This window comes from Gavia stellata, chromosome 23 (assembly GCF_030936135.1).
Source record: "Gavia stellata isolate bGavSte3 chromosome 23, bGavSte3.hap2, whole genome shotgun sequence".
NCBI classification, from domain to species: Eukaryota; Metazoa; Chordata; class Aves; order Gaviiformes; family Gaviidae; genus Gavia; species Gavia stellata.
In genome coordinates, this window is record NC_082616.1 from 67147 (window position 1) to 80967 (window position 13821).

At 49.4% G+C, this 13821-nt stretch overlaps 1 protein-coding gene across 1 annotated transcript in view; it reads left to right on the top strand.

Moving 5' to 3' along the window:
• Nucleotides 1-462: 462 nt before the first annotated feature.
• The window catches only part of LOC132319035 (hydrocephalus-inducing protein homolog), a 148933-nt gene continuing 135574 nt past the window's right edge, over nt 463-13821 (top strand). The window contains exons 1-5 of the mRNA XM_059828440.1: nt 463-582; nt 1737-1862; nt 3766-3885; nt 7306-7440; nt 12407-12606. Coding sequence (XP_059684423.1) covers nt 463-582; nt 1737-1862; nt 3766-3885; nt 7306-7440; nt 12407-12606 — 701 coding nt within the window. The remainder of the gene's footprint in view (nt 583-1736; nt 1863-3765; nt 3886-7305; nt 7441-12406; nt 12607-13821) is intronic.

A 13821-nucleotide genomic window follows, 5' to 3' on the forward strand; every position in this document is an offset into this window, starting at 1 on the left:
CAGTCCCATCAGGTCAGCTGCCCTGGCAAAATGAAGCAGCTAAGTGACATTTCCCTTCCTTCTGTTCCCCCCGGAAAACTTGTAAAAAGGAATAAAGGACAGTTTGGCTACTACTAGAGATTGGGTTGATAATTCCAGTAAATGGGATTCCAAAAGTAATGGAAGCGGGGGAAGGTGAGAAATGCCAGCAGGCCCTGGTGTGTGTTTGTGGCTCGTGGGAGAGCACCCCCAGCAAAAGGCTGTTTTGGCTCAGGGAATGTTTGTTCTGGGGTTTTACTGCTATGAATGTTGACTGTGCCACTTAAATATGGCCTAATCACGGAACAGGGCGGGGAGGCCTTAAGTTCTCCACTTCGGAAGGATGCCGCAGCCTGGAGACGTGGGTGTGTCCTCTGGTTCTACTATGAATGGGATTCTAGAGTTTCAAAGTTCCATTGTTGCTCCTTGCAGGTGAGCTGAGAGATGGCCACTGGCAAGATGCATCTGTCCATGGGGTCCTCCAAAATGGCTGGTGGATTCCAGAGGAAAGTGGTAGCACCTCGTTTTCCAAAGCTAGTCAGAGAGACAGAGGAGTCTGTAACTGTAAGTACCTGCTGTGGCTGGGCAGGCCCTGTGTTAAGGCTGGAAACTCCCCCTGTGTCCCTCCTTCGCCTTCCCCTCCTGTTGTCTAGCAGCACTGTGAAGCTGGACCCCACCTCCCCATCGCTTTGCTGCCCGGCTTCTGCCGGAGGTGGCTGTCATGGTGCAGTGGGGAATGGGGTGCATGCTGCTTCGGGGAAGGTCCAGAGTCTTGCCTGGATGCCAAGTTAAATGAATGTCCTGGGCATTGCACTGGCATAGCTGAAGCGTGAGTGTGTGCTTCGTTCCATCCTCTTTGTGTGGGCAGTAATATCTTCTGTCACGTAGGCGTACTTGCCAGTGCTGCTCTGACCGTACCTGCCCTCCAGGCAGCTGGGAATGTGGTGGGCTGCTTGATCTCTGCCTGAAGACGTGGCTGGTCCCAGACAGAACAGGTTGCAAAACAGTAATTGTATCTCATATCCCGTGTGGAGCACAGATCCAGCCCTGCAAACAGCAGTGGAGTCAGGGCGATTCCTCCTTCCCATCCACAGACGTCCCCTTTGTTGACTGGAGCTCACTTGACTGGAGATGACCTAGTGCTCAGGGTCTGTCAAGGAGATATCTCTGTGTACTTCTGCGGAGGGGTCTGTGAGGCCAGAACCGAGAGAAAACAAGTGCTAATTAAGAAGAAATAACTAAAACTTGGACCCATTCCTCTCCACGTCAGCCTTGGCACAACGCTGCTTTTCTGCTTTCCTCTGACTCACCCACTGTGATGTCACTGTGACATCACACACGTGTTGGTTGTGAGCATTGTGCAAGGATAGAGTTTGGGGATTTCTGATAACTCCTCGCCACTGTCTTCAAAGGTCACTGGCTCAGTGCAGCAAAACTAAAAAGAAAACAAATGCCCAAAGAGCAGAAATCCCCAAACATGTCACATCAAATCACGAAGGAGAAGCTAACGGCGGGGCAGAGCCACTTGGTTAGAGCGTGTGTGTTCCGCTCTGTATCATTAATTTACTGATGTTAAATATTTCAGCAGGTAACTTAGGGGACTTCCAGGACTATCCTAGTGGCTGTGATCACAAATTATTCATCAGTGGCAGTTGAAGAAGAAAAGCCTTTCTGAAGAAAGGCATCTGTGTAACTCTTGCTGGTGTTTTGCATTTCAGCTGACTCCCTCGGCCTTCCTGAAGGAGATGTCTCTCACCACGGAGCAGAGGCTGGCCAGCACTCGGGAGATGAGGCGGCCCCGAATTATCCAGCTTCTAGACATGAGTGAAACCTCCCATCAAAAGGTAGCCTTTTCCTGCCCTTTTCCTTGCTGTTGGTGACATTTGAAGAGGGTGCGTGCTTGTGACAGGCCTGCCTCCAGCTTCTCTGAATACCTCGGTGACTAGGTCCTGTTGTCCTTTCCAACTCCCGAGTGACTAGCGATAGGACAAGAAGAAATGCCCTCAAGTTGCGCCAGGGGAGGTTTAGGTTGGTGGTTAGGAAAAATGTCTTTCCGGAGAGAGCAGTGAAGCATTGGAAGAGGCTGCCCAGGGAGGTGGTGGAGTCACCATCCCTGGAGATGTTCAAGGAACGTGTGGACGTGGCACTGCGGGACACGGTTTAGTTTGCATGGTGGGGTTGGGGTGGTGGTTGGACTTGATGATCTTAGAGGTCTTTTCCAACCTTAGTGATTCTGTGAACTGCTGGTGGTGGTGGAGTTCCTTCTGCTGGGGGAAAAGTAAAACATTTTTCCCCGGTGAGACATTGAAGTCCTGATATGCTTAGTAGCCAATACGAATAACCTCTGCTGAACTTGGTGTGTTTTGCTGGAATTTAGCTACCAGTGCTAAAGCCCGATACTGGGGGAAGGCTGGGGCAGGACACCAGGGTGCGAGCTTGCCATTTTCCATCCTCCTGCTGAAATAGTCACATCTCGCTTCGGTACAGTTGCTGTCAAATGCTTGGGGTCATAGGACTCCCTCAACGGTGGCAGCATTGGCCTTTGAAAGCTGAGGGCCTACGGTAATTATTCAAGATTTAAGAAAACCAATTGCATTAGTGCTTTGGGTTGGAACAATGTGTGGGACCCTTGCAGGGTGTTAGAAATTGCAGGCTGCCAGATATACAGGGGAATCACGCTGGGCAGAGGCGACATGGAGGTGCTTTATCTGGATCAACGTTTACTTTAAAGCTGCTTTTCTTACAGGATTGCTCAGTACAACACGCAGTCCAAATGGGTAGATTACTGAGGTAGGCTGTTGAGTGGAAAATTGCCAGCCAGAGACCTGTAACGAATTGGTTAAGGATTGCCCTAGACAGCACGGGAGGTTGGGAATGCGTCAGACGAGTGCACAACTAACTGGCAGTGTGCCGCAGCCACACATGGAGACCTGCCCATGTCTTTCGAGGGGGAGCAGTGCAGCTGGAAGAGGGGAGACAAAGCAGGGAGGAATTTCCTCCAAGTAATGCCTCTGCTCTGTAAGCATTTGCTGTTTGTGTATGTTTTCAGCCATGCTTCTGCAGTGGTGTTAATTAAGAGTAATAATAGAATACAATAAAGCATCCCTTTTAAAGCTCATGGCAAAAGGAGATCTCAAGTCCAGTCTTACTCAAGTTGCCCGGTAATGCTGAGAAAAGAGCTGAACCTTATCACCATCCAACGTTCCCCTCACATGTCTTTTTCCTAACTACTGTTACTTTCTTGTTGGCCTTACCTCCTCTGGTACTGTTCTCTTCTTACTGATTTCTAGGCTCTATATCAAAAAATGATATCTGGGGATGTGTGGGACTTGGTCTCTCTGTCTCAGAGTAAAGATCATCCTGAAATGGTTTCCCACGGAGTCTCACGTAAATTCTTGGGTTTCGCTTTCTCTGTGAGTGCTCATGGCTCTTTCAGTAAGTGCTCTGGAGCTGTGTGACCCCGTTAGCATAGGGCTCTGCTGGAGGTAAGTGCTGCCGTGCATTTTGGAGAAGGAAACCTGGAGAAACACCTCCCAAAAGAGCTTCTTAGCTTGAGCCCGTTCAGCGTGGCCCAGAAACTTTTGCTGAGCTCAGAACACAGGTGGGTGAGCTCCTGTTTCCCTAGTGTGAGCTGGGCAGACATAGTCACTAAGAGACTGTACTTCCCGGGAGATCAATGTAGGAATCTCATTCATGAATCTTTTTCCCAGCAGCTGAACCTCTCACTGCTCTCTCTTGCATCTCCAGTTCTCCTCAGTTGACCTGGACCAGAGCTTGTTTCAGCCTTTTCCATCAGAGGTGGTGTTTCAGAGCTACGTCCCCTGCGAGGTCTATGAAGCGCCTCTGATTCTGAGGAACACCGACAAGGTAAGTGCTGGGACGTGGAGGTTTAATGCTGTGCTGGAAGAGGAGAGCAGTGTAATTCACGCGGTATACAGCATAGCAAGTTATCTGCTGCAGCGCAGCACGTCAGAATCAAATGTCTCACCACCTTTATTTTGCAAGCTGGTGGAAATCTTCCCATGCTGGAGATTCTGCCCCTGATTTTGGCCATGCATTGGTGGTATCTAGCCCAAAGGAGCTTTTCTAGTCAGCATCCTTCCTCTCGAAAGCCCCGGACTGAGGGGAATGTCAGGGGCTGTACAGTCCGTATCTGCCCTCATGCTTTACCTCGAGTGTGTATCATGTCCTGGTGGCTCCTTGGTTAATCTTGGTTTCTGGCAGGGCATCTCTGCCTCTCACAACCTGTTTAGCTGCCTCTGCAGCTCAGTGTCAGAGCACAGGGGTTGAGTCTTCTCCGCTTTATGTTGGAATAAGTTACAATTAGTGGTGTTAGCACTCCAGAAAGGGTGTTTTGAAACAGCAGTGGAAGCGGACTGATTTAGCAGGAGCAGTGGGAGGCCCTTAGGGGCCACTTTAGGCTCCTGCTAAGTTTAATTCATTTCTGCCCAGGTTTTTCTAAGGCAACGTGGCTCTCTGCTTTCCCTTTGGAGAACCACAGCCCATCCACAGTAACATGCTCTTGAAGGTCTCCACCTTTCCTTGAAAAAATTGTGATTGTTTTGAGATTTCCCAAGGAAGTTGAGAAGGGAAAAGTTGAAAAACGTCAGCAATTTTCTTCCACTGTAAAGAGGAGAATTGAGACCTTTTGAATTTCATCAGGGGAAATATTTGCTGGAGTGAGGCATGTGCCAAGAGCAAGGTGGTGGGAAAAGAGAGGAGTGAGGAAAGGAGCTGAGTTAGAAAGTGCTCTGGGAGAGAACATTGTACAGGCAAGGGTTTCTCTTGACACCTAGCAGTAAGTGTGCTGGAAGCAGAGAAGGGTGAGAAAAAGAAAGGTGTGATTAAAGACAGTCTTGTGTACTGAAGAGTGAGACGTATCCATGAGAGGAGGGCGGCAGGATGGGAAGATGGAAGTGTGCACGAGAGCGGGTGAATTAACCACCTCTCCAAATCTCCCTGTTGGGGGAAACAAAGAGGTGGACAAAAAAGCACTGTCGGGGCATATGGCAGGTGGAGGAACAGCAAGAGAAGTCAAAGTATATTTGGAGATGACAGGTTTTGACAGGGACATGGTTGAAAAGAAGCCCCTTTGGCAAGGGAGGATGCAGGCGTGGTCCCTCAGTTATTCCTGGAGAGTGCTGTGCCATTCCTGGTCTGGCGTTCAGCTCGGGGATATTGGAAAGATGCAGCATGGATGCCCGTGCCCCAGGGATACCACTTGTGTGGTCCACAGTGATTCTGGGCACTCTTTGCTGTAGGTGTCCTTTCCTGATTAAAGTGTGCCTCAGTTTCTCTTTCCCTATGGCTCTGCTTCATTCCCACTAAGTCTTTTGGCTTCAGCTGCTCCATTATCCATGTGGCACTTCAAAATGTTTGTCTTTGCCAAGTACCAGCCAACAGGCAAACAGTTAATTTGCTGTATTCCTGCTTCCTCAAGTGGAAAAGAAGATCTGCATCAACATTTCTGCCATTCCCACTAAAAAATAATAAACTTGTACAGCTGCACCTTGGGATTTGTATGCCCTGTAAAGAGGAGGCAATGTGTGAACTGTTGATTTTTTCCCGAAATGAATTAGTTTTGAAGCTAGTAAGACCTCAACCATTGGATAGTACTGGTGTGAAAGTAAGATTGGCTCTAAGGAAAATCCTTGGCATATTTAAGTACACAAAGTTAGAGATGATAGTCCTAAGAGAGGTTATTATATTTTACTTTCGTTGGCTTTTGATAATGTCCTAGAGAAAAGCAACATGTGCTCTGTCTCAGTTTTCTCACCAGTTTCCCAGATTCCTCTGAATCATACTGACTTATACTGCATGGTAGCCTGGTGCTGTCTGCTCCATCAAAATCCAGCTGACAGCAAAGTGTATTCCAAATAGAGGCTCTGTAATCATTCCAATACAGAAGCGCTTTGCTACATACTTCCTGTTTGTACCTGTGTTTTGTACAAGTGCTTTTCTGCCTTCAGGCTGCTCCTCACGTCTTCTGGGTGGCTTTTGCTGAAGGTCTTAACTCATCTCCCAAGGGACTTGGTAACCAAAATGTCTGTCTGCAGTGTGAAATTGGCTGTGGGAGCTCGCTGCCCCAGGGGATTGCTGGGAGCAAAGGGTGTTTGGAGAGTTCAGGACTGCCTGGGCCGTGGGTTATGAGGCTCGGGTGGGTGGTGCAGAATGAATCTCCACGTTTGCCAAGCCTCATGTGGGTTCGTTGTTTCCCAGTGAAGCTGCCTGTCAGTCAAAATCACCTGTTTTAGACTTTCTGAGATGAGGTTTGCTGCTCGAGGGTTGATATCCGCGTGCTAGAAAATGCCTGTGTGCAGTCTCTGTGTTTGTGGCATCCCAGAGGGCAGAAACTTGCAGCAGGGTGCCTGCAGGGACTCCCGGGTATGGGGAGGAATGCCCAGAGATCTGCCTTGCCTGCACTGGCAGCTGCCTGGCTACAGTCAGCAGGCAGCAAGAGCCTCCGGAGAGCTGAGATTGGCTTTTAGTAATGAAACCACGCTGTGAGTCAGTGCTGGTCATGTATCTCAGGGCAGAAAATGCCTTTGAAGCCCATAATTGGTAGGCACAGCCTGGGGGGTCATCTGGCTTGCCATTATTGTGGTAAGTTCACTGCTCTGATCTTCTGCATCAGCCTTTCCTTGTAGAGTATGATGCTTCTTCCTTGCTTCTCTACAGCCTCCTTTAAATTCTCTTAGCCATCTCCTTGTTTGTGGGGTTGTCCCTTTGTTTTCCTATGTTCCTCCTTTTGCTCCTCAGCTTGCTTTTATTCCCAGTAGGGCCACAATGTCTGTGGTCTCCTTCTCTTGTTGGTCTGCCTGCATGACTCTGTAGCATTGCAGCTTGACTGCCCTGCTCAAACCCGGTATGTTAGAAGTGAATTTCTTCCTTGCCCCAGTATAACACGTCCTGTTTTGCCTTCAGATAATACATTCCCCCTTTAGAGGTGCGATGGCATGGATGTGCGCAGGCAGAAGCAAGCAGGTTCTCGGGGTTTGTTGACTATGTGGATGACTTGATTCTGGTATCGTATCGCCATGCTGCTGGTGTCTTATCTGCTTGGCACTTCCTTCACAGCAGGGCATTGCCCTACTGCCTCTGGCCTGGAGCTATTTTGCCCTGGCAGCAGGGATTCAGGTCCACCCTTGTGTATTATGTGTATGTACCTCGAGAGCTAAAAGTGCCTTGGAAAGGTGGTTGAGGCAGGATGTCACCGGGGCATGGCTAGGTCTCTTCTCCTCGTGTTTCCACAACTGGCAAAGTCATAGTTTCATGTCTTTCCTGCAGGTTCCTCGGCTGGTGAAGGTCGTCCTGGAGAGCTCACCTTATTTCAAGTTGATCGGCCCCAAGGTTGTGTACCGTAAGGTAGCACCTGGCATGCGTTCCACTTTCCGCATCCTTTTCACCCCTGAGGAGAACAAGGTGAGAGTGGAGGTGCCAAGAGGTTGGTGCCTTCAGGGGAAGCTGCACCTGCAGGGCCGGATTCAGACCAGGGCATCTGGTGTGGGTTTTGTGGAAGTGTCCTGGTTTTGGTGGGGTTGCACTGGATCTAGAACTGGGGGAAACTCTTTCCCCATGGTGAAGATTATGCTCTCACAGGCTGGAGGCTCTTCCGTGTTTCAGACAGTTTTTATCCTTCAGCGCTGGCACATTTAACGTAATGTCTATTGGCTTCAGGGATAAGAGAGTCTACTGTCTGTGGTGAGGCAGCCTCTCAAGGTGTCGGTTTGTAGTATCTGTCCGTTGCTGCATAATTATGGGTTTGCTCCACTAATTATAAATACAAAGGTCTGTTTAAAAGTGACCTGTTATTTGGGGGACCCGAAGTAAGCCTGATCAGAGTGAGGACCACCACCTTTGAAAACTGCAGTCACCTTAATGTATATCATGTTGGACACACAGCAGTGACACAGCTGAACGTTGTGTCTAAAGTAATCGCTTTTTTTGCATGCTGGTTCTAGTCCACCCCCTGCTGTGAGGTCTGCTCCAGGCTGCAGCTGGTCACATCTTGGCATTGCAGGGTGCTGCTAGGCGCTGCAGCAGGGACTCGCAGGCTGTGCTTTCCCTCCCTGTGCTTTCTTGAGCGTTCGTGAGGGAAGGTGCACGTGGAACAGTAGGAAAGTGTCAGGGAGGGGTGTTGAGAAGATGTTTAGCCATCTCAATGGCAGGGGTGTAATTCTTATGGAAAATCCTAGAGGCATGAGTAGATCCAGAGAGCTTTTCTCTGTCTCATTTGGCAGCCACTTCCCTGCCTGGCTCTGGACTGGAGCAAAGATGATGCTTTTTCATCCCCTGTGTTTCCAAGCCTTGCAGCCGTGCTGTTTCTGAGGATACTTACCCGCCTGCGATCCAGCTGCGAGTGTAGGGGAGAGGGAGTGCTGTGCCCATGGCAGGGAGCCAGCCTGGTGCAGAGCCACTGAGCTCTAGATGTCCTTAACTCAGCGGGAGGTTGATGTGCTGCAGATGACAGTGAGACATCTGCCTGGCAGAGCACGTATGGGACTAAAGGGGCAGGTACAGTCTGCAGGCAGACACCGTACCCCAGAGCCTGTGGGCAGTAATACTGGTGTGGCTGTGTCTTCATGCGTGTTATTGTGGTTGCTCTGTCACCTGGCGCCTATTCCGTGCCACACATACTTTTGCTTGGAGGTTTGAACACCAGTGCCGTGGCCCTGGCAAGTCTGATTCTCAGTGCTGTGATGCGAAGGGTCAGTGCTGTTACCTGGAGGCTTGTTAATACAGAGGATTTAGTCCATGGCAGGGAAGGGAGGAAGCATTGCAGGCAAACAAAGACAGGCAGGCTGACTCCTTCCGCCAGCACCCTGCCACCCCTTAGCACTGTTTTTCGCATGACTTTGTTGGAGACGCAAGGGTAGGGGATAGCTCTGAGCCAGCTGGTGTTTCTGCAGCAGGCCAGAGGTGCAAGATCTCTTTGGGCATAGCTGTTTTCTCATCTTCCATTTGCAGCTTAGATTCAGTTTAACACTTTGTCCTGTCCTCAAACAGTATGGATATAGAAAACTAAAGAGGAAATGCCCTGTGGTGCCTGGCTCCCCATGGTTGTGAAATAATCCGTTCCTTTGGAGGGACTGAGAAATTATTTAACATCATTAATATTTAGGGTAAAAATTATGTTGGCCTAGGGCAGTTCTCCATGCTACCCAAGTGACACGAGAGCTTAATGTCACTGAGGTAGGCTTTGCAAAGTACACTGGTGCCTTTAAAATGTGATTTATTAGTATAAATTAGTGTTCATCTTTGGGGTGGAAGAGGTAAGTGGGTGCCCATGAAGGGTGGCAAAGTGCTGCTCTTCAAGTTTCGAGAGGCAGCAGAGCAACAGGTGAACATCACCACAAGTAGAAGTAGGGTGAGATAACCCCCCAAGAGCACTGATGTCCAATACTTTGTCCCTTGTCTTGCCCTTGAACTGGCGAGCATCTGGAGTAGGGAGCTCTGCCAGCGAGAGGTCCTCCGCACAGCTTTGGCGACACCCCGGCGGGTTTCTGCTGAACTGGGTTTTGTGCCCAGTGCAGGGGTTGTGCAGGGCATCGGGAGAGGGGTGCGTGCTGCTTGGTGAGGAGCACGTAGGGGTTTATACAGCTGAATCAGAATTTTGTACAAATGGAAGGATTTGTCTCGTCCTTGGTGGAGCGTGAGTCAGCGAAGTACCCAAGTGCTGTAGCTCAGCTAGAAATGCATTCGTAGCATGGTCAGGAGGTGCAGAGCACCTTGAAAACCCCTTAGCGAAGAGGCAGGCTCTGGGAAATGGTTCTGTAAAGCCACCATGGATTCACAGCAGCGTGAGCAGCCAGCTTCTGCCTAGCACCCCTCTTTCCTTGCTTTCTGCCCCCCCGTTTGGCCTGATGCTGCATTCAACTTTGCTGCGAGGTCCCACTTTGGGGTCCTAGAGCGCGGTTGAAGGGTCAGCACGTGCTGAAGTGCTTTGAGTCAAGCTTTGTAGAGGATGCACCGTCCCAGGGTGTCCCTGGAGAAGGGGCTCAGCACACAACATGTGTGTATGTGAATGGGAAGAGGCAGCTTTCTCTCTCAAAGGTCGCGGTTGTCTCTGCGAGGCCAAATCCTTGTTGCTTTAGCCTTGTCTTTGCACGCCTGGAGAAGTCCCTTCCCCAGGCGCTGCTGTGCAGGCAGTCCCAGTGCCCCTCACCGGCAGCGGAGCTGGGAAGGCTGCCTGTGCTTGCTTTTGGGGGGGTTGATTCCTTGGGCTCTTATTTGCATTGCTGCTGATCTGCTCCTTAGCGATGACAATGACTTGAAAATTATTTCCTTTTACTTCCCTCAAATGCCTCCAATTGTTGAAGTTTTCTTTTTTCTTTATCCCCCCGCTGATCTGAACTCCTTGCGTCCTCCTCTGTCTACCTGGCTTCTGGAAGGGAGAGATAAGTCAATATGGCATGCCCAGACTTAATAAGGCACGCAGATTTCAATTGGATTTACAATGCCTTTGTTACAGTAGTGTGGCCAAAATAACAAAAAAAAAAAGTAAATAGGATTCTTTATTTGCTAATGCAGTTTCTGAGGATCTAAACAGTCCAGGATGTGAAGTACCCAGCTAATAGGTGCTTTAAATTCACATGGACTGCCCATAGGTTTTATTTTAGAGGGCTTAGGCTGCAAGGTTGAGTACAAAATTGCTAATTCAGAAGGACTTGCTGAAGATGAAATGCATTCCTGAAATGTGATCTTCCAGTCTGTAGGTCGTTTGCTGCAGTTCCTTTCCTGGTATTTTACCTTCCAAATATGCGAAGGAAAAGCCCTTCTGCAATATCCAGTGTGAATATTTCAGATACCCAGAATAAAAGGTCCTTCTTTATTCTTTTTCCACCTTGGATGTGACAGCGTCTGTTACTGCAACCTTAAACCCCAGCCGAGCAGGCGGTTGGTAGGCGCTGGGTGTTAGCTGTTGTGCTAAAGCTGTAGCTCTGTGTCTGTGCCTCGTCTGGCTGCTGTAGGTCCCTTGCAGGCTTGGAGAGGGTGGGTATGGGAGCAGGAAATCCCAAGGGCAGAGGAATGCGAATGTGGTCTGGTTGAGGGGGTTTGCTGCTGTGTGCAAATCCTAAATTGTCTGCTTGCTGCTTCAACAATTATAAAAATACCAAACGAGATAAAAGCACTGAGTGGAAAAAAGATCAGGAGAGCAAGTGAGTGATAAGAGGCAGAGCTGTTATCAACTGGTCACTAAGAGCTGCTGGAGGTAATGGCTCCTGGCCCTACGAAACAGTTTTACCACTGCTTTCAGCGGGGGGCAAGGTGATACTTCCAGCCCAGCTATGCCACACTGTAGATCTGGAGATCGATCTGCTCAACCCTACAGCAGAATGATTTTGGTGATTGAATTCACCTCCCTACTGCTAAATGCCAGACAGCTTAGGGGGGGCTGTCTGGCTCTTTTCTGAGCAAGCCAATGACTGGGAATGGCAGAGCTGAGTTTGCTCTGGTCGGGATGTCTGACCTGCCTCAGGGAGGCATGCTAGCAAGGCAGCAAGTCGCTTATTCTGGAGACTGTACAAAAGGGAGGCGATGAAGACATCAGTCATGCAGCGGAGAGGAAGCAAAGCTGTTTGCTGCCTCCGCTGAGGCTAGGAGGAGATGTAAAGGGAAACTGAGATTAGACACAGAAAGAGTTCTTTTTAAGCCTAGGGCAGAGCTGGAACAGGCTGCTGAGGGCAGGGGTGGAGTTGTTAGTGCTTTCAAGTACTTGTCAAACATCTCTTGAGTAGTGTGGGTACAGAGCTGAGCCAGTTCTGGGGTGGGGAGATGGATCAGATAACCTTTTAAGGGTGTGTGTCCCCAGCTTTGTCTCTATAATGCTATGGGAAGGGGTGGGAAATACACCTGTACCCTACACTCAGCTGATAGAAAAAAAGTATTGTGTCCAGCTTGTTAAGTATTTCACCAGACTGACTCTTGATTGTGCATGTGGCAAAGTCCTTCTGAAAATGTACCTGAGCATCCCCTGCCAAGCTTCAAGCAGGTCACTGCATTGCTGGGATTGGAGCTGGCCCTGTGGCACAAGTGGGTTCTTAGTGGTGCCTTTAATAGTCTGCAGTGGCGATCAAGGCAGGTTCTTGTTACTGCTGTAATCCCGTACATGACATGACTCTATTTTGGTGCCTCAGAATCCAAGTGTCAGATGATTTTGTCTGGTTCTGCCAGCTTGCTGGGAAAGCAGGTGACTCAAGGGGGTTGTTCCTTCTTTGCGAGTTAGCAGCCCTGTTCAAGTCGTGCTACTGGACTGAAAGGTCATTAAGGCAAAAAGGACTATTACGTTATTGAATGCCTCTGTTAGAGTCCTAGAAAACAGCAGCTTTCCTTCTGCCGTGGGGATGGTACTAAACGCACTGTGCTGAGATTGTTTCTTTCCCTGCAGGATTACTTCCACCGGGTCACCTGCATCACGGAAAGGGAAAAGTTCGTTGTGCCGATCCGAGCTATAGGTGCCCGAGCCATCCTGGACTTCCCTGACCAGCTGAACTTCGGTGTCTGTCCAGTCAAATACAGCACCCAGAAAACACTGCTGGTTCGCAACATCGGGAACCGGGAGGCCCGCTACCGCATGAGCACTCAGAGGTAAAGGAACTCAACATCTTGTGCAAAACACTGTTGCGTGATAATATAGCTGGTAAACAGTAACAAAAAGGAATGAGAGCTTCTGAGCTGCTGTATTGCAGCCGTAGCTGGAAACAGGCAGGACATGTGGGTCTGGCAGTTGCTTACGGTGTCTTAAGCATGATACAACCTTTGATAAAACTCTGCAAGCTGCAGCAAAGTTTTACACTGCAGTGGTGTCTCCAGCACAGCATCTCACTAGACGAATTCTGTTAGCTTGAAAGAACAAATAAAGGAAGGCAACCTGACCGCCCTTGGGCTGTATGGGATAGTGTGTGGCAGATGACAGCTCTAGGGAGCTCGGTTATGTAGACCAAACGCAGTGTTAGGAAATGGCTGGCTATGAGCTGGTGGAAGAGACATTTAAGAGTCGATCAGCAGCTATGTCTATGTTAGCAAGTCATTCTGAGCAATTGGAGATGAGTAGATGAAAGCTGAGGGTACTGAGGCCCTGAGAGTACCACCGTGTGGTCCAGGAACTTTGTTTTCCAGTAGGTTTCGTCTGGTCCTTGGAACCAAAATATTCTTAAGTAGAATGAGCTCTTAGGTGGAGATGAGTAGACACGGGCTTCAAGATTGCACTACAGCCCCAAAGCAGAATGCTACTGAGGGCACAGGCAAAAGCTGCGGCAAAAATCTGGTGCATGGATTGGGAGCGTTTTCTCCTGGAGCTTTATCTCCCCTAGGTTTCCTGGAGAGTGCTAGAATGTTAGTAGCTAGCTTGCAACCTGCTGATGGTAAATACCTTCTGAAATGGTTGCATACCACTGTCAGCCAGATACACCCGTTCTCTGGGAGGCCACAAGCACAGGGTATTCCGGTGGTCCCCTGATCAAATGCCTGATGTGAATTGTGTTGCGGACAGCCTGTGCTGTTCCTTTTGGTCTCAGAAGGCAGTCACTGGTTTTCCAGTTGGCTGAATTGGAGAGGGTAATGAGTTTTTTGACACCGCATCTGCAAGGAAAGCAGTTCAGTTGGCTGGTAATGAGTTGAGAGTTGCTTGGTCCCAGAGGTCTTGGTGTAGGAGCTGAGGTCAAGAATGCAGCAAAGACCCGCTGTCTGACTTGGTGCACCTGCGTTGCCTCAATTTCTTCCCCAGGAAAGCAGGGCTCGAAAGAAGACTTCTTACTTTTGTCCTGTGAAACGTGAGGGTCCAAGAGGAGCTTCCACCACAGC